This window comes from Camelus dromedarius, chromosome 2 (assembly GCF_036321535.1).
Source record: "Camelus dromedarius isolate mCamDro1 chromosome 2, mCamDro1.pat, whole genome shotgun sequence".
Taxonomy (NCBI): Eukaryota; Metazoa; Chordata; class Mammalia; order Artiodactyla; family Camelidae; genus Camelus; species Camelus dromedarius.
In genome coordinates, this window is record NC_087437.1 from 34,504,330 (window position 1) to 34,529,218 (window position 24,889).

Consider the following 24,889-nt stretch of genomic DNA (forward strand, 5'->3'; position numbering starts at 1 on the left):
ATTTTGCTTCAAAACATATCTATGTATCCAGCACATTTTTTTTAATCTCCAATGACTATTTAAAATATCTCTTCACTATATAATGCATACAGCCTCCTCAGGTGTACTTGTTTTTAGTAAGAACTCTTTACTAAGATACCTCCACATTACTACCCAAACAGTATTCTCAAGTATCTATGTGGCTAAACTAGACTGACTAGCAGACTACTTATTCATCGTCAAAATGACAGTTTTAACATATTGACAAATGTCAAATTAAGCTGGTAAAATTTCACAATTAAACGTGGATTGAATTCCAATTTTAAAAAGCTTACAATTTTCAAAGCTTGCAAATTAAATGTATCATTTGAAAGTTTCTGTTTGGCCTTTACCTTCCTCTCTTGGTGTAAACACATCTTATATATTGTTTTTCAGTTTGGCTTTTCCACTCCATCTTACAGCCCCTTCTTTTTTCTTTCAAGATCAAACTAACTACTAGAAAATCTTGTCTCCTATAAAGGATACATCCTAAATTATTTCTTAAAATAATGTACTTACTTGTCATCTCTTTCAAGACAATGGACTAAAATAGGCAATATTCCAGATTTTATTAAGTCATCAATTGGTGGATTTCGATCACTGGACAAAAGCTTCCTATAAGAAAGATATATATATATACCATATGTGAAACTTAATGACATATAGTTAAATTCAAATTCATATTCTATATGGCTATTATAATAAATCTGGATATCTGGCATAAATACTCTTTCTGAAAGTTACTTTTTAAATTTATATAATGTAGCCTTTTCTATATTATAAAAAGATTGATTTACAAATTTATAGATTATTAACAAGGAAAAAATAGCCATGAACCACTTTACCACTTTTTAAAAATTAGTATAGTAATATTATTCCAACAGTTAAGTCCCAAATATAACATAAAAAGATAACTAAATGTTTTATATGTGTTACCTTTGGACTTAATTTTGTGGTCAGAGAAAAAAAATGGGCAGACTTCTTCAACATGGCATTTACCTTACTAAGAAAGGAATTAAGAGGTCACTAATATATCCCAAATTATTCATTACTAGGTCACAACAAAGTCAAAGGGCAAAAAATTGGCAGGATGCTGGTACAAGTTTATGACTTGTGTGTCATAACATAAGTGTCCAGTTCTTCAGTCCTACTCTATACACCAAATCAGAGGTCATAAAAGCTTAACAACATTCTCATCTCAGCAACTAAAGGAAATGGAATAAGCACAGCAATACACAGAAAAATATCCAGAGAGATATTAGAGATACTAAGGTGAACAAGACAGACATCCTTGCTCTTATAGAGCTTAGAGTAAAACAACAATATTCATTTACACATGTGGTAGACTGTATGTAGTTTTAGCTGAAAAGCTCTCAGTGTGACCCAACACAAATCTTCACCCATTTGAACTCCAGAACTACTATATAAAGGTAATGTTTAAAAAAGCTTTATCAATTCTGCTGTATACCAGAAACTGACACAACATTGTAAACTGACTGCTCTTTAATAAAAATACGTATGTATACATATAAAAAAGAAAGCTTAATCAGATCCTATATAAACTAAGTGATAGCTGCTAATTTACTACCCTATCAACGTAAACTCCTTGACCTAGCTTTACACCATTTCACACATTGGCTCCATCTTATTTACCTAACTAACCTTATTCTCTGTTATTCAACAATAGGTCAGTTGTCTGTCCCAACATTTCAGTCTCATTTCCATGCCCTCCATATCCTAATTCCTCACACCTGGAATGCCCTCTTTCCTGTTTATTCAAACTATCTATTCAAAGTCCATTTCAAGTTATATGTTTTCACAATACCCTCTCTGAATTCCACAGCATACGCCTACATTTATTATTGAACGTCACGATTTCTTACATAGTTTTTGCCTTCTTCATTAGGTTCTAAATTTCTTCAAGAGCAAGAACTTATTCCACATGCTTTTCCACAGTATTTTCCATAATAAATGGCACAATTCTTTGCACAAAGTAGGAAATAACCCAGACATTTTTTAACCCAGTCTTTCTTAATCAAGGTTTCAAATTTATTAGAATAATAATTTTTTTTCACTACTTCATTGAGGACATTCTTAAAGAGAAATAGCCTTTTTCCTTTAAGCACATAATGGCACATACAATATGTACAAAATACAATATATAATCAGTCTGGTATCATTGTCTTGATTTGTGCTAAGGTGCCAGTAGTTTACCCACAGTAGCTTTTGCAACATCAATGTGAATGTTAACACAGTTAAAAAAAAAAAAAAAAGGCAAATAAAGTCTTGGAACTATGGTGAAAATAATACCCTCTGAAGTTATCTCAGGATTTCCTAGGGACCAACAGATCATATTTTAAGAAGCCTGGCTTTAGGGGCCTTAGGGCTTTAATCATCTCCAGAACTTCATGCTGAGAAGAGCTCTTGCTCCAATACTATAATCAACCCTGACAATGATGAGCATAAAGCTTCAATTTCTTAATCATTCTTCCTATTAACACTATTTGTCATTTTTGAGATGTGAAAGCTTCTGTGATTTCCTTCCTACATAACAAAGTTTGTTCTAAGAAGTTCTTTTACCTGAGGTGGGCAACACTCAGGTTGCCCACCTATAATTTCCTTATCTGTTCTAAGTGGATTAAAGTGTTTAAAGTGGATACACAAAAGTAGGAAAAGTCTAATAAACATAAAAGGGACTCATGCACTGGATCATATATTAGGTGAACCTATGAACTCTTGTACTTTGAAATTCTAAAACTAGAATCAACTTCATGCTTAAGTATCTCTTCCCTACACAACACAGGGTGTTATTCTTTTATTTATAAAAACACAGAGCAACCACTATATTGTACTATGACACAACCTGTCTTCCCCAACCTATTAATTAAATACAAATGCCTCAGCAAGTTTTCCTGATTTTCCCCTTAAAATGTGAGCACATAGGTTTTACAACTGAAATATACAAAAATAACTTAATATTTCTACACCGAAAGAGACTGAGAGTCTCTGTAGGCTGAAATCTTAATGTCTCTACTTGCCTGTGCACTGCTACAGTAAGTTTTTATTACTGTTTGATCAATATGAGGATTGTGAGAAAAATTAGCTACCAGGGCAGGATCTGAAAAATCTGACTTTTAATAAAATTAAACCTGTTAATCAATAAAAGGTAAAAGCTTTATAAGTAATGGTTTTCTATTAGTCTACAGAAATAACTTGTCAAATCAACTTTTCCCTAGCATTTGTACATACTACGCACACTAAAGCGTCAGTGTACTCATGAGTTTTGTGTAAGTTATAAAATTTAAATATGTCCTTGAAATTTAACTTACCTAGCAGCTTGAACTGCACTTAATTGAATTCCTTGGTTATCACTTGATGCATTCTATAAAAAATAAAACAATTTTTGATGCAAATACACAATAATTAGTTATTAAATCCAAGAAATAAAGAGAGGAAAAAAATTCAACTTACTTGAACAATAGCTTCTAAAGAGGTATTTTGCTGGGGAAAAAGTTAGAGAAAACTAAGTTAAAAAATCACCTTAAAATTCTATATTTATGTAAAAATCTTTCATTGGTATTTTTAAGTTTCCAGAATAACAACTTACCACTCTATAATCACCATCTATATCAGAATCTTCACAGATATCTTCATGTGGTACGTTCCTTCTCTTTAAGAGATGTTCATCTCTTTTATTCTTTAAAATAATAAATAAATAAATAAAAGAACTTCAGTTAAATTTTAAAAAGCTAAATACTTTCATATAAATTTAGGTGATCCTGTGCCTACAAAAAAATACAAAGTGCCTTTTAAAAGCAAAATGCAAATGCAGAAAATCAAAACCAAATTGTGAATTAAACACTTAAGCAACACTAATTTGAGTCTCAAACTCCAAATATTACATTTTTAATGAACTGTGAACTACGTAAAAACAAACTAAAAAATGAAATAATTTGATTAAAAAAGACAGTGTACAGTTTAAGCCAGAACCAAACATACATATTCATTTAAAAGTACTAAACCATTTTATACATCATCTGGAAGCTTCTCTTTATAACCTAAAAACAAAGTCAAAGCAAAAGTTGGGCAGTTCAAAATCAGACAAAAATCAACAATGCCTTATAAAAATCAAGGGCCACATGAATTTCACTTAAAATGTCCGGGACAAATTAAAAAATATATTCTCAACTAACCTACTTTAATACTTGAAAAGTTGATACAATTTTTAAGTAACAAGTTCCCTTCAGGGAGTAATTACTATGTAAATAGCAGAACTATTTAGTGTAACTGTATACTCATGGACTTATACTTTCTATAAATCATCTAAAATTAAGGAAGGAAAAAACCATCTGATAATGTGTTCTCTATTTTTGGGTAGTGGACAAACTGTATCTTGCCAACTTTAATAGCTTGTCAAATTTAGTCAATCTTTCCATTTTGAAAAGAAAAAGAAATGCTAATTAAGCACTTGAAACTAATATACATTTGCTATCTTCTCTATCTGCTGTAATGTTATTAGAATTATATTTGGTAGTACCCCAAATTAATCACTCACCTTCCTTAATTCAACTACAACTTCATTTCGTTGTCTTCTCATAGTCTACAAGAAATTAAATAAAGAAAATTATTTTTAAAAATTACCTCAAATTCCATCACCTATAGAAAACTGCTATTAACATTTTGATGTACATTCCCTAATCTTTTCTTCTAATCAGATATGTACATAGTCATATTTTACTCATAATAATTATATAGATGATTTTCTATCTTCATATTCACATTCTCAAATACTGAAATCTGCTTTGAAATTATTACTAGATCTGTAATATTAGATGTATCATAATTTTTTAAAACTGTAATACAAGAATTATTAAAGTACAAATGTACAAAGAATAAAAGAACCCATAATCTCACCCCCTATATGAACCAATTTAGAAAGCAGGAGAGAGGTATATATAAGCTCAGTGGTAGAGCACATGCTTAGCATGCATGAAGTCCTGGGTTGAATCCCCAGTACCTCCATTAAAAATAAATAAATTTTAAAATTAAAAAAAAAAATGTACAAGGTTAGTAAATTCAACTGCTTTTAAAAAGGGGTGGGAGGTGGGGAAGGGGGAGAGAACCTTCCCATCTATCCAGTGTCTTTACCTAAAGGTAAACACTGTTAGATTTACTACGACTCTGACACACTTATCTATTTATTTGTTCTTCACCCTATTTTTGTTTACTTTATCTGTAGGTCTTAGTGATCTTCCATGGTGGTAAATGCAGATCTGTTTTATTCTTTCTAAAGAGCACATAATTATTCTATCACATATTCTAACCATTCAATTTTTTAACATTTTTTTTTTCATTTTAAAGTTACCTAACACATGGATACATGCTCACTGCAAAAATATTCAAACATTCAGAAATAACAAAAGTTCAAGCTCTTTCTATGTATAGGTCCACTTCATTCTAATGACTATATATGCCAAGACATATTAAGTAGAAATGGCAAGTAATACTCAAAATAATGCCAAATAAATATCTCAAACTTATTAATAATCTATTAATAATTTCAAAGAGATTTTCAGCAAATGGCAACTCCACACTTTCAGCTGCACAGACCAAAAATCTTAGAGCCATCCCTGACTCTTCTTTTTTCCCTCACATTTCACATTCAGTTTGTTAAGCAAATTCTACTGATTGAACCTTCAAAACTTAACTGACTTCTCTACCACCTCCTCTCTGGTCCAACTTATTAATCTCTCTCCTAGGTTGCTGCAAAAGCCTCCTAATTTGTATCCCGCTTTACACTCTTGCCATCCATCTTTCTCCTAGTCCATTACTATCACAACAACCGAAGTAATCTTCATAGGGAATTTTAATTTTTGTGTGTCACAGCCTTCTTTAGCAGGCTGGTCAAATCAATGGACACCTCCTCAGTGTTTTTAAATAAACGAAACATGTAAGATTACAAAAAAAACCCCCCACAAACTGATATATAGTTGCAAAAAAAATAGAAATACAAAAAAATACTGTAATATATGCACTTCATTATCATACTAATTGTAATCTACCAGTGTGTCTAATACCTACTACATACTTTCAAAGGAATCAAGACCATAAATGGTATTTCAGGATATCTTGCAATAATGTGATTTTTATTGGTGATGACAAAAATCACAGGTTATGTTAATAACTACTGAGGTTTATTGGCTACATTATTAAGTGAAGGAAATATTCTTTCTAAGTTCCCAGGCCCTCCTGAATTCTACCCATAGACTCCATGGGAAGGACTCAGTAACGAATCTTTTCTAAAAAGTCAATCAGATCATGTTATTCCCTTCTTCAAAACCATCCAATGGTTCTCTACTTTAAATGTCCAGTCATTGCAAGGACTTAAGTCCACTTTAATCTTTCTACCTCATCCCCTCCCTAGTTAATCACCTCTCAGATCTAAGCTCCTTTCATTCTCTCCATTCATTCTGCTGTATCCTAACTTTGTTATTCCTCTAACACACTGGAAATTCTCTCTTCAAGGCCTTCTGTAACACACTATACAGTAACTGCTAAGATGGACTCTAGAGTCAAAGTGTGTAGTTTCAATTTTCAGCCATAATACTTAATAGCCTGCCATGCCTGTTTCCTCATCTTAAAATGAGAATAATAAAATACCTATTTCACAGAATTACAATAAGGGTTAAATAAGTTAACATATGTAAAGTGCATAACTAGTTCCTGGCACATGGCAGTGCCCATGTTAGCTATTTATTACCACTACTGCTGCTTCCTCAGGCTGCAATGCTCTTCCCTCACTATCTGCAGGGTTCACTCATCTTCGAGTGTTTCAAACGTCCCTTCGTGGTGAGGTCTTCCTCTTCCTAACTATCCAGGGACTATGTGTCTGGATACTTTCTACTGAGCTTCTCTGCCATATTTTCTCCATACCACTTACCACTTTCTAACATACTATATATAACTTTATTTATTATCCCTCTCCCCACTAGAATGTATTTTCTATCTATAAGGAATAACATGAGGAATAAGAACTATTCCTTCTCAAAATATACTGGTATACTTATATGTGCAGAAATCTTTACCTCAATTTTTGACCAAACCAATTTATTCCATCTTTGTTTAAGTGATCATTCAAACTTCGGTACAGACATGGGTTTTAAAAATACCAAGACTCAATTTAAAAATGCTAATAAAACAGGCTTGAAATGAATGAAATAAATTAGCCAGGTATTACAATAAGAGTTTCAATTTTCCCTATGGTTTAATCATTACAGCCTTAAGAGGTAAGAAGAAGAAACATTTCTTTCTTTTTAGAAATAAGGAGACTAAGGCTTAGAGAGTTGAATTACTTGGCCAATGCTACATAGCTAGAAATGGGACAGCCAGGATTAGAATTCAGACAGCCTCATACAAAGCCAATTAACCCCTAAGCCATATTGTCTCCCGCAAGTTTTAAAGTCAGAGTTCAAGCCAATTTTAGAGCCTGTGTTTCATATTAAAGCAAAAGTACTATTATCGAGACAGTGGGCTTTCACTGTATCATAATACAAAACTAACAAGCAACACAAGTAAGTGACAATACCAAAAACTATGTCCTGTGTCTCATATACAGAAAATAAAATCTGTAAAATGTACTACTTAAAAGATTTGTTCAATAATAGGTTGACTTCTGACAGAGATTATTTGTAGTCTAATAAATTTGCATTAGTTAAATAAAACCCCGCATCTAAAGAAATGGGATTAAGGTATAATAAATGGGCTTTAACTTCTTTTTACTAAAGCAAACTATTAATAAATTATAAACAAATGCTACATATTTACATAAATATTTGTACCACAAAACTTTTTCCCATTTTAGTATATCTTATTTATTAAATTTGAAGTTTCTAATCATTTGTAATAAAGGATTTATCAAACCAATTTGACACTGTATTTGTGACATAAGCTTTGGGCTATTATTGCCCACAGAAACTTAATTCGCAAAATGAGAGAACTGACAATCTCTTTCTTATAGAGCAAGAAAGTTTTCTTCTCTTGACAGAAAGCTGTTGCCTCCAAGGTGAAGATTGAATGAAATAGTAGAAAGACATCAGATGCACCAGCCTGACAGCATTTGCCATGTTTTTTATTGCAAAAAATAAATGCCTTAAAAGTGGCATTATATATTTGGACATTTTCAAGGCACAACCCCATCTCAAATCAAGGACTTTTATTTCTCTGGGGGTCCCATTAAAGGGGTATGTAAGGTTTCTTTTTCTAAATCTTTCCTTATCTTAAAAAACAGGGTTTTTATATACTATATGCAAATACATTAATTGCGGATTCACATGACCTACACTGATGCAGTAAGCTGCCGAAGAATTTCAAAAGGCTGCCAAACTGACCAACGGCTTATTTATAGGCCAAAGACTATCCAAAGGACAAAGGCTGTAAAGGGTGGGGGTACTGAATAAAGAGTAGAGTTCAAGCTGATTGCCCAGAATTTTTATATTTCTTTGCTTGTAATATAGCTTCAAAATTCTAAATTCTGGCAAAAGGAGGCAAGAAATTGTCAAAAAATTCAAAACATATGAATCTTACAGAACACCGAATGATACTTTTAAAAGGAATGTCGATTTTTAAAATTAACAAATAATTACTATGTGTCCATTACTGTACTAGGTTCTAGGGATTAAACACTTTCTCTGCTCTGGTTGGGTGTAGAGTATATAGTTCTTTTTACTTAATTTCTAAGTCACTTTTTAATCAATATACAGTTTTCTTTAAAACTTTAAAAACTACTAATTTTAAGATATGATGATGTAAATAATATACTGTATGAAACAGAATGATTTAAATTTTCTAGTTTTCTTGAGTAAAAAGTTAGGGTTTAGATCAGTAAGGACTCAGTAAGTCTCACTAGAGAAAAATGTTTAAAGAAAATTCTAAAGTTAGTCATCCAAAGGATAAGGAACAGAATAGTCTGATTTTATTTCATCCAGCCTGTCATTTATACCCTAGGAATATTGATATTTAGGTAAAAGCACAAAAAAGAAAAAAATTAAACAAGGAGAAGATCTTTTGTGAAGTGATGAGATATTTTAAAACTGGACTGTAGTAATGTAAGCACAACTCTGAAAATTTACTAGAAATCATTTAATTGTATATTTAAAATGGGTGAGTTTTACACAAGGTGAGTTTTATCTCAATTTGGCAGTTTTTAAGAAGTTATATACACATATCTGATAAGTACAATAGCTATTTAACCCAATAAATATAGTAAAACAAATGCTAAAAATAAATAACTACAAAAATCTGTTTTCCCATTCTTTACCTATTTCTCCCTCCTTTCATCTCCATTCTTGATCTCTCCAGCAGCAGTCATTATGATGCTTATTTATGACTTTGCCAAATAGTATACATGTTGTCAAATTGCATGTAATTAACAAATGAATTTAAAATTTACATTTATGACAATAAAGTTTTAAATGCTTAAGATTAAATGCTTGCTCAAACTGTGGATTTATTTCTCAGAGATAGTACTTACTAATGGTAGCAGTAGTAGAGAAAAATTCTAATTAGCACTACTAGTAACAGGCAAAAGTCTTCATAAACAGAATCAAGTTCTTCATCTCTGACAAGTAAAAAGATTAATGGAGATGAGTATAAGAGAAATCTGAAAGAAAACTCATAGTAGGAGGCCAGATTTAACCTTCACAAACTTTTGGAGCAATTTTAAATAATTCTAGGCTACAGACACCATACTTTAAAATGATCTACATGTAAATTATAAGCACTGAAACTTAATGTATTAGTATATGAATGTAATTTTTTTAAAAATCACAAAAAATGTAAGAAACTGTTAACAGTTGTTAACTCTAAGGAATGGAATTACAGTAGAGTTTCACTAACTATTCAATATTCAAACAATAGGAAAATGCATTAAATTCAAAAGTTAGACACGTCTGTTTGGAAAAGTTAGAAAATAAAGATAAGAAGAAGAGGAAAAAGTTAAGTTTCCAAAGTTTTCTATATTTACCCATCTTGTACAAGGGCTATGTGTGTATGTGCGTGTGTGTATATATATATATAAAATATAGGAGGAGAAAATACATGCATACATACACGTCGTCTCCCCCCAAGATGAGTTACTACCATGACTAAACACTACTCTACTGGTATATGGCTACTAGTCCCAGTTCTACCTTCAATCAATGCAATCTTAGGCAAGTTACCATGTTTATGGGCATTAATTTCTTCATCTGTAGAGTCAGGGGATTTTAACATCTTTTATTCCTCAAAATTATCAATTTTATCAACTTCAAAAAACAATGTTGTCACAAAAACATTTAACTGCCATTTGTACAAGTTACTACACATGGCAATAACTTCTATGCTCAGAATCCTGAAAAGGCCATTGCTCAAAATTGTAAATAATGAAGTATTTTGTGGCTCTGGTATAGTTGCTCAGTGTTTTCACATTTTGCATCTTTTTTTTCCCCTTAATTATGCTGCAAATGTTAAAAGGACATAGAAATCTTAGAGTTTTCAATAGCTAGATTTGGTAACAGATAATCACCAAACAAATGAACTCTGAGTATATGTGTGTGTGTCTGTGCATGTGTGTTGCTGATGAGCAGGTAATTGGTAGGGAAAGAAAAATGTTAAGAAATGACCATAAGTTTGGTGAGACACATATAACCACCTTCTCAGAGATGGGAAATGCTGCAAGGTGAAGTTTCAGAATCACTTATAGAAAATGATTAAGAACAAAGTATAAAGAAACCTGTTATACTAATCAAATACATATTTGAGTTTTATAATGAGCAAAAGGGAAGGTACTCCCTTCACTTTTAGAATGAGACCAATCAAATCCTGGCAAGAATGATCATTTATCTTCAAATGTTTTTGAGTACTTTACAGAAGAAATACAATTTCAGGAACTGACTGAATGACAGGTTGTAGGAAGCTCAATACATGGGAAAGACACTGGGAAAAATTACAAAGAACAAGAAATAAATGAGATTCAACCAAATTAAGGAAGTCAACACAACTCAAGCTTTACTACCAGTGAAGAAATCTGCTATCTCTGCTTATCTGGTGCATTCTCAGATTAGAAAACCAATTTATTTTTCCATTTACAAAACAGTATCAGATTAAAGCAAAACAGGAAAAGCAAGAGATCAAGGAATATTTTCCTTGTATGTTATATACATATATGAACATAATTCAAATTCATGGTTTTGTTACAGAAAAATCTACACAAATAGCACTGCAGGATTTTGCAACTGGAAAAAATAGAAATCATTTAAACTATCTCATTTTGTACAGAAAGCCCAGTGACTTGCCCAAGAATAGCAAGGTTCAGATTATCCTGGCCTTAGTCCAATGTTCTTTATACTAACACACTACTTTTTCATTCTAGGTCTGCTTCTGTTATATGTCTCTTCAAATAAGTTACTTTTCCCTCAAAAATTTAAAAAATACTAGCTTTTTTTGTGAACTTATGTTCAAAGACTTCTACAATGGCAACAGAAAACTCCTCATTAAAAGGCAAATCACTGAATTACTTTACTAAAGCACCATTTGTGAAGCATTAACTCTTAATTACGCTCACATACTAAACAGATGTGTACATCTACACAGAAAGCCAGTCATTCATCCAACAAATGATTACTGGCCACTATATATGACAAACTGTTCTCAGTATTAAGGCACAGCAGGGAACAAAAGGACAAAAATCTCTATCTTCATGGAATCTACGTTTTACTGTGGGGAAAGACAATAAAACTAAAATACATAGTCTGTTAGACAGTGATAAATGTTAGAGAGAAACATATAAAGCTGAGAAGTAAAAACCTTAAGATGAGTGAGCAAGCCATGTGGATATTTGGCAGAAAGTATTCAAAAGGAAGAGTAATTAGAGAGTAAAAAAGGACCAGACATGAGAGAAAAGGAAAAGGCAAAGAGTTCAGGTGGCTGACATGCAATGAACAAAGAGCAGTAGGAAATGGATGGCCACTGTAAAGATACTGGCATTCACTCTCAGTGAGAGAGAAAGCTACTGATGAGTTTTGAGCAAAGGAGACATACTCTGACTTAGAATCATTCCAGCCGTTGTTTTGGGAATAAACTATAACTGTAATAATCCAGGTAACAGATAATAGGTTGGAGCAGAGTGATAGCAGTGGAAATCACGAGATGTGGATTCTGTATATATTTTGAAGACAGAACCTACAAAATTTGCTAATGGATTATGAAAGAGAAGAAACAATGAGGGCTTTAAAGGTTTTTGGTCCAAGTAACAGAAAGAACTACAATCTACTGAGATGGGCAGACTGAATGATTAGCAGGTTTGGGGGTAGTATCACTTTTGAACATGCTAAGTTGAATAGGCTCATAATGGATCAAAATGAGATACCAAGCAGTCAGTTGATCCTGGGGTTCAAGGACAAGGTTAAGACTGAAAGTATCAATTTAGAAAGTTGGCTGTGTATAAACCGTGTTTAAAACCAGGTGATATGATAAGATTGTCTATGGAGTGAGCATAACTAGGTATTCAAAAAATTAAGAGGTATAAGACTAAGAAGTAACAGTTAGTAAGATGAAAGGCAATAGGAATCTGTGCAAACATGGGATAAAGTTAAAAAATTATTTTTCAAGGAAGTATACAAAATTAACTACATCTAATGGAGCTGATAGGTCAAATAAGATGAAGGCTAAGAATCATCAGATTACTGTATACTTTGTAAAGTAATATGGCCCATCATCATAGAAACAGTATTTTCCCCCCTGTGAATTCTGGTCTGTGTCTGTTACCATTTATTCCCATTCCTGGACATTTACACGATGAAAAATACTATTCAAGATCCAGAGTTGCTAACCCACATCTCACTGACTGTACTATAGTACTGTATCTGAATTAAGTCACAGAACTAAAGGTGAACTCTGGTATCTACAAAACACAGATTTCTCTGAATGAAAACAAAGCCCAGTCTTTAGCCCTTCCTTGTTCTCCTAAGCCACTCTGCAGGCAGTGCCATTTCTGACTAGGACATAGTATTTCTGGGACAAGACTGACTAAATTTGTGTAAACTGGCCATAAGGGTTCCTCTTCTATCAATGCAGTCAATGAAGGAGACTACGTTTTAACATATATATTAACCACTTCTAAAAGAATGAAAAAAAAAAAAAAAAGACAGGGGGAGGGTTATAGCTCAAGTGATAGAGCACATGCTTAGCATGCACTAACTCCTGGGTTCAATCTCCAGTACCTCAATTTTAAAAAATGAATAATAAATAAATAGATCTAATGACCCCCCCCAAAATAAAAAATTTAAAAAAAAAACTTCAACCACAAAATGTCAAATATACAAAGTACAGAAAATCCTAATACACTCATGTATTGGTAAGTGTCACTATTTTGTCACATATGTTTTATTTTTTAAAGAAACAAAAATTTCAAAGTGTTATAGATACTGCTAAAATCTCACTCCTCCAATCTCAACCCTCTTCCTCCCTTCCCCTTCTGCCTCTCCAGAAGCAACTACTTTTCTCAAACAATTCTCGTGGGTGTTTTGACTATATATCAACACACCTGTAATAGTTTTATATATTTAACATTTTAACATAATATTATGCTATATGTATCTTTTTTTAAAATAAACTTTATAGCACTTTTAAGTCCACAGAAAAACTGAACAGAAAGTACAGAGTTCCCACATGTTCCCTGCCCCTCCTCCACTATAACATCCTGTACTAGAGTGGTACCACTGTGACAGATGACAAACTTATGACACATCATTATCACCTAAAGTCCATAGTTTACAGTAGGGTAATTCTACAGGTTTTGACAAATGTAGCCTTTTTAGATTGGTGTCTTTCACTTAAAAGTATATATTTAAGTTTCTTCCATTCCTTTTCATAGCTTGACAGAACATTTCTTCTTGATGCTGAATAATATTCCATTATCTTGAATGTACTAGTTTATTTACCTTCTTTTGCATAAATATCAAAGTGTAATGAATGAATTGTATGGTACGAATATGTTCAGTGTCATAAGAAACCCTGCCAAACTGTCTTTCAATGAAGCTGCACCAATCTGTATTATCACCAGCAGCAAATGAGCTCCCACTGGTCTGAGTCCTCACCAATATTGGTTCTCAAGTGTTTTTTTCCTTTCTTTTAAATGGTGATAAATACACATAAAATCTACTACCTTAATCATTTTTCAATTAACAACTTTTATTAGAAAAATAATGTTAAATTATACCATCTTAATCACTTTTAAGTGCAGAGTTCAGTAGTGCTAAGTACATTCACACTGTCGTGCATTCAATGTACAGAACTCTTTTCATCTCAACAAACTGAAACCCTATACTCATTAACAACTCCCTATTTCCTTATTCCCCTGGCAACCATCAAGCTACTCTCTGTTTCTATGAATTTCACTAATCTAAGTACCTAATATGTGGACTCATACAATATTTGCTGTTTGTAACTAAGCATAATGGCCTGAATATTCATCCACATTGTAATATGTGCCAGAACTTCCTTTCTTAAGTATGAATAATATCCCATTGTATACACATACCACATTTTATTCCTCCATTGAGGGCTACTTGGTTTGCTTCCATCTTTTGACTACTGTAAATGATACTATTATGAATATGATGTGTACAAATATCTTTCAAGTCTCTTTCAATTCTTTTGGGTATATACCCAGGAGTGGAACTGCTGAATTATATAGTAATTCTATTTTTAATTTTTTGAGGAATCACCATATCATTTTCCATAGTGGAAGCACCATTTTGCATTCTCACCAACAATGTATCAGGGTACCAATTTTCCATATCTTCATAAATGTTTATTATTTGAGGTTTTTTTGGGGGGGGGTTTTGTCTTTTTTAGTAGTCATCTTCATGGATATGAGGTAGTATCCCATTGTGGTTTTGATTTGCATTTCCTTAATAACTAGTGATGTTGAGCATCTTTTCAAATGCTTGTTGGCCATTTGCATATCTTCTTTGGAAAAATACTTATTCAAATCCTTTGCCCATTTTAAAATAATAAAATAATTTTTGTGTTGTTGAGTTGTAGAGTCCTTTATATATCCTGGATATTAACCATGTATTAGATGTGCAAGTATTTTCTCCCATTCTGTCAGATGCCTTTTCACTATGTTTACTGGGTCCTTTGATGTACAGAAGTCTTAAAGTTTTATACAGTCCCATCTATCTATTTTTTATTTTGTTACCTATGCTTTTGAGGTCATATTCAAGAAATCACTGCTAAATCTGTATCATGAAGCTTTTGTAATGTTTTCTTTTAAGAGTTTTATTGGTTTAGGTCTTACATTTAGGCCTTTGATCCATTTGAGTTAATTTTTACATATGGTGTTAGGTAAGGGTTCAACTTTATTCTTTTGCTTGTGGATATCAAATTTTCCCAGCACCATTTGTTGAAAACACTGTCCTTTTCCCAATGAATGGTCTTGGCACCCTTATCAAAAATCATGTGCCCATATATACAAGGGCTTATTTCTGGACTCCCTATACTATTCCATTGGTCTATATGTCTGACTTTATGAGAATATCAGAGTTTTGATTACTGTAGTTTTTTGGTAAGTTTTAAAATCAGGAAGTATGAGATCTCCAACTTTATCTTCTTTTTCAAGATTGCTTTTGGCTATTTAGGGTCCTTTGAGATTCCATATAAATTTTAGGATAGATTTTTCTATTTCTACAAATAATGTGATTGGGATTCTGATAGAGATTGCGTTAAATCTATAGACTGCTTTAGTTACTACTGACGTGTAACAATAGTCTTTCAATACATGAATACAGTATGTGTTTGCAGTTATGTTGTGTTCTCTTTATTTCAGCGATGTTTTACAGTTTTCAGTGTAAAAGTCTTTCTCCTCTTTAGTTAGTTTTATTCCTAAGTATTTTATACCTTTTGATGCTATTGTAAACAAGTATGTCTCTCAATTTCCTTTTCAGGCTCCACTTCAGGTTGTTCCTTGTTAGTGTATGTTGATTTTATATCCTCCAACTTTGCTGAACCATTTACTACTTATCACAGCTTCTTTTCTGTGGGCATCTTTAGGGTTTTCTACATATAAGATCATGTGATCTGCAAACATAATTTTACTTCTTCCTTTCCAACTTGGATACCTTTAAACAAAAGGTCTCCTTGCCTAATTTCAGGACTATGGCTAGGACTTTCAGTACTATGGTGAACAGACCTGGTAAATGTGGGTGCTCTTGTCTTTTTCCTGATCTTACTGGAAAAGTTTTCAGTCTTTCACCATTGAGTATGTTGTCTGCTAAAGCCTTATTTTTGGTCTTTATTACGTTAAAGTAGTTTCCTTCTATTCTTAGTTTGTTGAATTTTTTTTTTTTAATCATGAAAGGGTATTAAATTTTATCAAGTGCTTTTTCTGCAACAATTAAGATCATGTGGTTTTTGTCTTTCATTCTGTTAATGTGGTTTATTACACTGATTGAGTTTCATATATTGAACTGTTCTCGCATTCTAGGAATAAATCCCATTTGGTTATGCTGTATAATTATTTTCCTATGCTGTTGAATACAGTTTGTTAGTATTTTATTGAGGATTTCGGCAACATTTTCAGGGATATTGGTCTGCAGTTTTCTCGTAGTGTCTTTGTCTAGTTTTTGTACCACAATAATGCTGGCCTCATATAATAAGCTTGGAAGTATTCCCTTATCTGCAGTTTTTGGGAAGAGTCTGAGGGGGACTGGTATTAATTCTTCTTTAAATGTTTGGTAGAATTCACCAGTGAAGCCATCTAGTCCTGGGCTTTTCTTTGTTGGGAGATTTTTGATTACTGATTCAGTCTCCACATTAGCTGCAGATCTGATCTGTTCACATTTTCTATTTCTTCATGATTCAGTCTTATAGGTTGTGAGTTTCTAAGAATTTATGAATCTCATCTATGTTATCTGATTTGTGGGTGTATGACTCATATACATCCTTTTGCAATACTCTTTTCTCTATAAACACATGACAAGTAAAAACATTATCTTATATGAGGAAACACCAAAATATGGGTACATAAATAACTACTCACTCTAATAAGAGTTCAATAAAGGAATGATCAGTATGAATTGGTGAATAGGGAAAACTTAACTGAAGCATGGAAGCTTAAGTTCAACCTGGAAATGTAAATAAGAAAGAGTAAGGTAAGGGAAGACTGTAAGGTTTTTCCAGGAGAGACCCAATAAAAGCAAAAACAGAAAGGCAGAACTGATTGTTAAATGTAAGGTGGGTTTACCTTCCTGAAGTGGGAGGAAAGTCTGAGATGAAGTCATATGGATGGAGGAGATATAAACTAAAAAGGTAAGAATCTGGTCAGATACTTTAGTGTTCACTTTTTCACTAGCGTTTATGCAACACTCAAATATCTTCAGAACTGAACCAACAGCCTGAAAATATCTAGCTTATTAAGAAATTTTCACTGACTCTTAGAGACAAGAATCCTTTGAAGGTTTCTGAGCTGAAAAGTGAAAACAGCCATGGCATTCTGAGAAGTCTACCAACTGCATCCCAATGGTTCTCATCTGGGGTGATTTTGCCACTCAAGGGACATTTGGCAATTTGTGGAGACAATTTTGGTTGTTACAACTTGGAGGTGGAGCGTGCTACTGACATCTAATGGGCAGAGGCAAGGGATGTTGCTAAACATCCTCCAATGCACAGGGAAGTTTCCCACAACAAAGAATTATCTGGTCCAAGATGTCAACAGTGCCAAGGTTGAGAAACGCTGTTGTGTTTTACTATGAGTTATTCTCATGGGAACCCAAATTAAGTCCAAATATATTTGAAAAATGTATGTAAGAAAAAAGAAATATTCCAAAAGATTAACAGCAGTAAGGTTATGGAGGAATATTTTATTTTTCCATTTTTCTAAAAAATTTCCACAATTACCATGCCATTACCATTTCAAGAGAAAAAAATTAACTTGATTTAAAAAAATCTGATTTTGTCACTAATTCTAATCATCAAAGTACATGCCTTTTTTTGTTTTTTAAAGTTTCATCTGATTCCCTCAAGTATTTACTTCAGTGCTACTCATATCCCAGGCTCTGTGATGAGAAGAATAGAGTGGTGTACAAAATAGACAAGGTCCATACTCTCAGGGAGCATATAGTGTGATGGGAGAAATTAACATTGAGTTAATACACTAAAAAATTATCATAAATGTTCTTAAGGAAAACAACAGAGGAATTTAACTTTCAGTTAGCTTGTTCAGGGATGGCCTCACTAACTAAATGATATTGAAGAGTCAAAAGATGAGAAATAACTAGGCAGGTGAAGGAAAAGGGATGGAAAGTAAAGGAAGTGGGGAGGGCATTCTGACAGAGCAAGTGTGAAGGGCCTGAAGAAGAAAAAGCATGTGTAAGAGTTAGAGAAATTAAAAGATGAATGAGAGTATAGTAAAGGGAGACAATAAAGTGAGAGAGGTAGGAGAAGTAGACAGAGACCAGATATGACAAGGCCTTGAAGGTCTCAGAAAGGGGTTTGAAAGCTAAATGTGGTGGGATGCAACGGAAGCAGAGGAGGAACATGATTTGATTTACATTATTTTTTAAAAGAACCATGCTGGTTATTTTATGAATTAGAGAAATAAGGCAGCCACTGTGGAGATGAGATAATGATTTGCTCCAGATTTTAATAGTGAGAAGAAAATTAAGAATGAAGTGACATTAACTAAATAATGCCATACTTAAAAGCTTATCTAATCAAACTTCTCTTTCTAGGGATATTTTTGCAGGAGCAGGTAAAGGATATTCCTTAACAGGTGACACCCTCTCTTCCTCATACCACAGCTTGGGGTGGTTAGGGTGAAGGGGAAAAGCCAATCCATAATCTGCCTCAGTTTGTGCAGAGCTTATCAGATCAAGCAGATTCTCTCAGTAATTTAACACAAAAATTACATAAAGACTAAAAGAGTCATTATCTAGGAAAAATAAAATTTAGTAGAACTAGTGGCTGGCAGAGCAGTAGAGCAAAGTTTCATGAATTCCTACCATCAAGACACTCCTACCTGAAGTATTCTGGATAATGTGAGAATTTGTTCTTTAATTTTCTAGCACCCCACCCTTACCTGACATAGGCTGAATAAGGGTATTCCCGGCATTCTTAAAAGCTTAATCAAAACAAGTATCTGCTAAAGTGGGATTCTAACTGTACAGAAATGGAGGCTAAAAAACAATTATTGTAAAACTTTACTAATGGCATATATCTAATGAGATACAATCCTAAGTCTTCTCATTCTAAAAATCAAGCTTTTCCACAAATCACCAGGGAAAAGTTACTGGATGCCAAACATTTAGGATGTCCTTTCTCTTCAAATTTGAGGTGTATTATTTATTATAAAGTTGACTTTAGGAAAAAAAGATAAGGGATTTACTACAACACTAGCTCACAGTGGTTGAATAACCCCACAGGGTCAGTCTACAGCAGGATCTGAGAAATCCTGACCTGTTAGAATTTAAAACCATGAGAATAGGAATTCAGCGTGTGTTATTGTCCTAGACTCACTGCTTACAACTGAACTTCAGGCACAGAAGCTGAATAAATATTTGCTGAACAAATGAATTCAATACAGGGAAGGGTAGATGAAGAAGTGGAAAAAGAGCTGCCAAGAGTTCACCTGTGACCCTTAGGTATCAGAAAGCTGCTATAATCCCTACTTGTTTTTCTCAATTAAGTTTTGTCATTGTTTCTTTTTTTAAACATACAACTTTATTTAGATATAACTCACATATTATACACTTCACCCATTTAAAGTGTACAATTCAGTAGTTTTTAGTATATTTACAGAGTTTCACATCAATCACCACTATCTAACTCCAGATCATTTTCTTCACCATACAAAGCCCCATATCCATTAAGCAGTCATTTTCCATCTCCTCCTTGTCCCAGGCCTTGGCAACCATTAATCAACTTTGTCTCTTTGGATTTGCCTATCCTGGACATTTCATATAAACGGAATTACAGAACATGTGATCTTCTGTGACTGGCTTCTTTCAGGCAACATAATGTTTTCAAGGTTCATCCAAGTTGCAGCATGTAGCAGTACTTCATTCTTTTTTATGGTGGAATAATACTCCATTGTATGCATATACCACATTTTGTTTTATCACTTGATGGACATTTAGGTTGTTTCCATGTTTTACATATTATAGATAATGCTACCATGAACATTTATGTACAAGTTTTGGTGCAGATGCTTGTTTTCAAACCCAAGCATTCTCTTGGGTTTATGTCTAGAACTGCTGGGTCACATGTTAATTGTTTAACTTTTTGAGGAACTGCCAAACTGCATTCCAAAGTGGCTGTACCATTTACAATCCCATCAGCCATGAATGAGGTTACCACTTTCTCCATATCCTCACCAACACTTGTTATTATCCATCTTTTTGGTTATAGTCATGCTGGTAGGTATGAAGTGGTATCTCATCATGGTTTTGAACCTAGTAACTAATGATACTGATCATATTTTTTATTTGTTTATTGGCCCTAAGTTTTTTCACCATTTAAAAATAATACTGTTACTGTTTTAAAGCTGGAGAACAAAAGGGAATTGGGAAAAATTATTCAAGTTATTAAGAGAAAAAAATGTGAACATGCTGATATAAGATGTTTGAGAAAACGGCTGATCAACAAAGAACTCACAGATTTAATGCAATCCCTATCAAATTATCCAGGACATTTTTCACAGAACTAGAACTAATAATCCTGAAATTTATATGGAATCACAAAAGACCCAGAACTGCCAAAGCAATAGTGAAGAAAGAGAACAAAGCTGGAGGAATAACCACCCTGTACCCAGACTTCAGACAATACTACAAAGCTACAATAATCAAGACAGCATGGTACTGACACAAAAAAAGACATATTATGGATCAATGCAACAGAACAGAGAGCCCAGGTATAAACCCACACACCTACGGTCAATTCATCTTCAACAAATTAGGCAAGAATATACAACAGAGAAAAGACAGTCTCTTTAGCAAGTAGTGTTGGGAAAGCTAGACAGCCACATGTCAATCAATGAAGTTAGAACACACCCTCACACACTATACAAAAATAAACTCAAAATGGGTTACAGACTTAAACATAAGACAAGACACCATATACCTAGAAGAGATTATACAGGCAAAATATATTATGATACAAACTGTAGCAATGTCCTCCTAGGGCAGTCTACCAAGGCAATAGAAATAAAAGCAAAAATAAACAAATGGGACCTACTCAAACTTATAATCTTTTGCACAACAAAGAAAACTATAAACAAAACAAAAAGACAACCTACAGAATGGGAGAAAATGTTTGCAAATGATGCTACTGACAAGGGCTTAATTTCCAGAAAATACAAACAATTCACACAACTCAGTAACAAACAAATCAATTTTAAAAAATGGGCAAAAGACCTAAACAGACATGTCTCCAATGAAGACATACAAACGGCCAATAGGCACATGAAAAAAATGCTCAATGTCGGTAATCATCAGAGAAATGTAAATCAAAACTACAATGAGGTATCACCCACACCAGTCAGAATGGCCATCATTAAAAAGTCCACAAATGATAAATGCTGGACAGAGTGTGGAGAAAAGGGAAACTTCCTACACTGCTGGTGGAAATGTAGTTTGGTACAGCCACTATGAAAAGCAGTATGGAGATCCTCAAAAAGTATAAATAGACTTATCATATGATCCAGCAATCCCACTCCTGGGTATATATCTGAAGGAAACTCTAATTTGAAAAGATACATGCACCTCAATGTTCACAGCACACTATTTACAATAGCCAAGACATGGAAGCTAACTAAATACCCACTGACAGACTATTCAATAAAGAAGCTGTAGTTGTGTGTGTGTATATGTATGTGTGTGTATATATAGACATACAATGGAATACTCTTCAGCCATAAAAAAGAATAAAATAATGCCATCTGCAGCATCATGAATGGACCTGGAGACTGTCATACTAAGTGAAGTAAGCCAGAAAGAGAAAGAAAAAATACCATATTATATGTGGAATCTAAAAAAATTATACAAATGAACTGACCTATAAAACAGAAACAGACTCACAGACATAGAAAACAAACTTGTGGTTACCAGAGGGGAAAGGGATACATAGGGAGTTAAAGATTTGCAGGTACTAACTACTATATATATATAATAAACAACAAAGTCCTATTGTATAGCACAGGGAGCTATATTCAATACCTTTTAATAACTTATAGTGCAAAAGAATATGAAAAGGAATGTATATACATACAATTGAATCACTATGCTGTACACCAGAAATTAACACAATATTGTAAACTATGTTTCAGTTAAAACAATAAATTAAAAACAACAAAAACCCCAATGAACTCAATCTGTAAATATACTTGTGAACATCTCCACATAATAATCAAAGGCAAAATAAGAAAACATTCTACATCTGTATTAGATGGTAGTGCTTTATAATTGTCTTCAATAGGCTTTTTCTTTTCTTTTTTTTCTTACTTTAACAGGTAACTCACTTATTTTTTTGCAAACCTGTGGTTTAAATGGAGGTATCAACACCCTTCCCCATCAAACACACACACAACTGGACACATGGCACATGACCTTGTGCTGGCCTATCACAGAACCATATTCCTCTGCCCACAGTGATTAAGGTTTAAGCATGCAATCAAATCTTGATCAATCAGAATTCTCCCCAAACTTTCACTAGAACTCTATTACACGAGGTATGGCTCTGAACTTACTGGGTTATGAAAGCCAGATTCTCTCATAATGCTTAGACTAATTTGAGTTTTTGTTTCCTAAAACACAATCTCATAATATTTAAAAAATCAACTCTTTTGGCCGAAAGCTATCAGACCTAACTTTTAATATTAACATTATGGGAAAAGCATTTATGACATTTAAAGCCACTATTCTAAGGAGAGCCAGAAACTACTGGGTTTCATACATACTAAAGTACCAAGAATAATGTAACAATTATTTGAAAATCTTAAGACATTATTTTGCTTTTTTCCCTGTACCTGCAATAACTGAAAGTAGCTAAAGAGGATGGCAATAGGTAGGATGGGTAGCAAATACGATAGTTATTTAATACAACCAGGTAGAGACTAGCTGTAGGGCTTTCAGGATACAATTACTGTAACTAAGTTTATGTAACACTTTAAATAACTACAAAGACATTCCATAAAACTAAAACAAGTCTTAACAGTAGATACTGGGGGGAGGGTATAGCTCAGTGGTATAGGGCATGCCTAGCATGCATGAGGTCCTGGGTTCAAGCCCCAGTACCTCCATTAAATAGATGAATATATCTAATTACCTCCCCCCAAAATTTAATAAAATAAATTAAAAAAAAAAGAGTAGATACTGGACAACTAAAGCTTTTATTCAAAGACTAGGAAACTTACTGTATAGCACAGGGAACTATATTCAATATCTTGTAATAGCCTATAATGAAAAAGAATATGAAAACATATATATATATGCTGTACACCAGAACTAATACAACATTGTAAACTGACTATTCTTCAATTTTAAAAAAAGATAAGCATACAGGGAAACTGACAAAAAAATTTAAAAAAGGAGTAAACTGAAATAGAACATGATTTGTTTTGTAATATTAAAAATGTCTATCACCAAATTATGAAACATCACATTATCTCAGAAGTCCGACCTTTGTAAAGAAAACTTTAATGAAATTTCAGGTTTGCCAAAACACACCGTCATTGAAAATGTAATTTACATTAAGCTGAATGTAAATTAAATTTAGGGTAAAAGTGACAGCTAATTAAACTTTGTCCTAATAGTAAATAAACAGTAAAAGAAAATAGTTTACCATTTTAAATAATCAAGCTAATCTTGTACTATCAGCAAATATCTATGACCTTAAACCATTTTCCATTATGGGTACAAAATAGCACGATTTAGACCTATTTTCTGGTTAAATTTACAGTCTTATGGGAAAACAGGTACAAAATCTACGTAAGTATTTACTAAACCTACTTATAACACAGGACTAAAGAAATGAAGTCAGAAACGAGTAATTCTGCAACATTTTGCTTGAACTATTTTGGAGAAAGTAGGCTTTCACTTGAGTGGTAACGAAGAGAAAAAGAAGCCTTTTCCAATTCATGTGATGTGATTTGAATTATGGTACACAGTGGTACAAAAGGAACTGCAAACACATGTTATTTTGACAAGGAACACAGGGGTTATTTGGATGTTATGTATGATGTAGCAAGCTGGTAGAAATAAAAAGATCCACCATTCACTCTACATGTACTATATGCCAGGCACTATTAAGCATTTTAATAGTTTAGAGAGGGATTAGATAGAGGAACTAGGGTTCAAATTCAAACCTGACTCCACATAGTCCATGTTACTTAACCATGATACTACAAACCCTTTTAAGAGCCTTCTATTAATTAAAAGTGACAACTACCTATAACAGAAACAACATAATAAACAAAAACAGTGCTTCGCAAAGTGTGGTCAGTGGGTACCTGTGGGGACATTGAAACCTTTTCAGAGGGTCCACAAGATTAAAACTATTTTCTTAATACTTCTACTAATACTTTTTTATTATGTTAACTTTTGCACTGCATGCAGTGTGTAAAACTGCAGGTGTTTTATTTAGTATGAATTAAGGCAAAAGGAAATGTCACCAAGCAGTATTAGTAAACACTGTATTTCAGATGGGGAAAAAAAAAAGCCTGCTCACTTGAGAATGTTCTTTATGAAATAGTGAAAAAAAAAAAATATATATATATATATATATAACTTTTAATAAAAACTGGCCTTTTCTTTCTAAAAATTTGTGATAAAATGGGGATTAC

The 24,889-nt window shown here is 33.1% G+C and overlaps 1 protein-coding gene across 1 annotated transcript in view; it reads right to left on the reverse strand.

Moving 5' to 3' along the window:
- KPNA4 (karyopherin subunit alpha 4) overlaps positions 1-24,889 on the reverse strand; it is a gene marked incomplete at its 3' end in the record, with an annotated part of 43,565 nt that overhangs the window by 12,036 nt on the left and 6,640 nt on the right. The window contains 5 exon segments of the mRNA XM_064492500.1: positions 538-633; positions 3,348-3,400; positions 3,490-3,519; positions 3,626-3,715; positions 4,574-4,618. Coding sequence (XP_064348570.1) covers positions 538-633; positions 3,348-3,400; positions 3,490-3,519; positions 3,626-3,715; positions 4,574-4,618 — 314 coding nt within the window.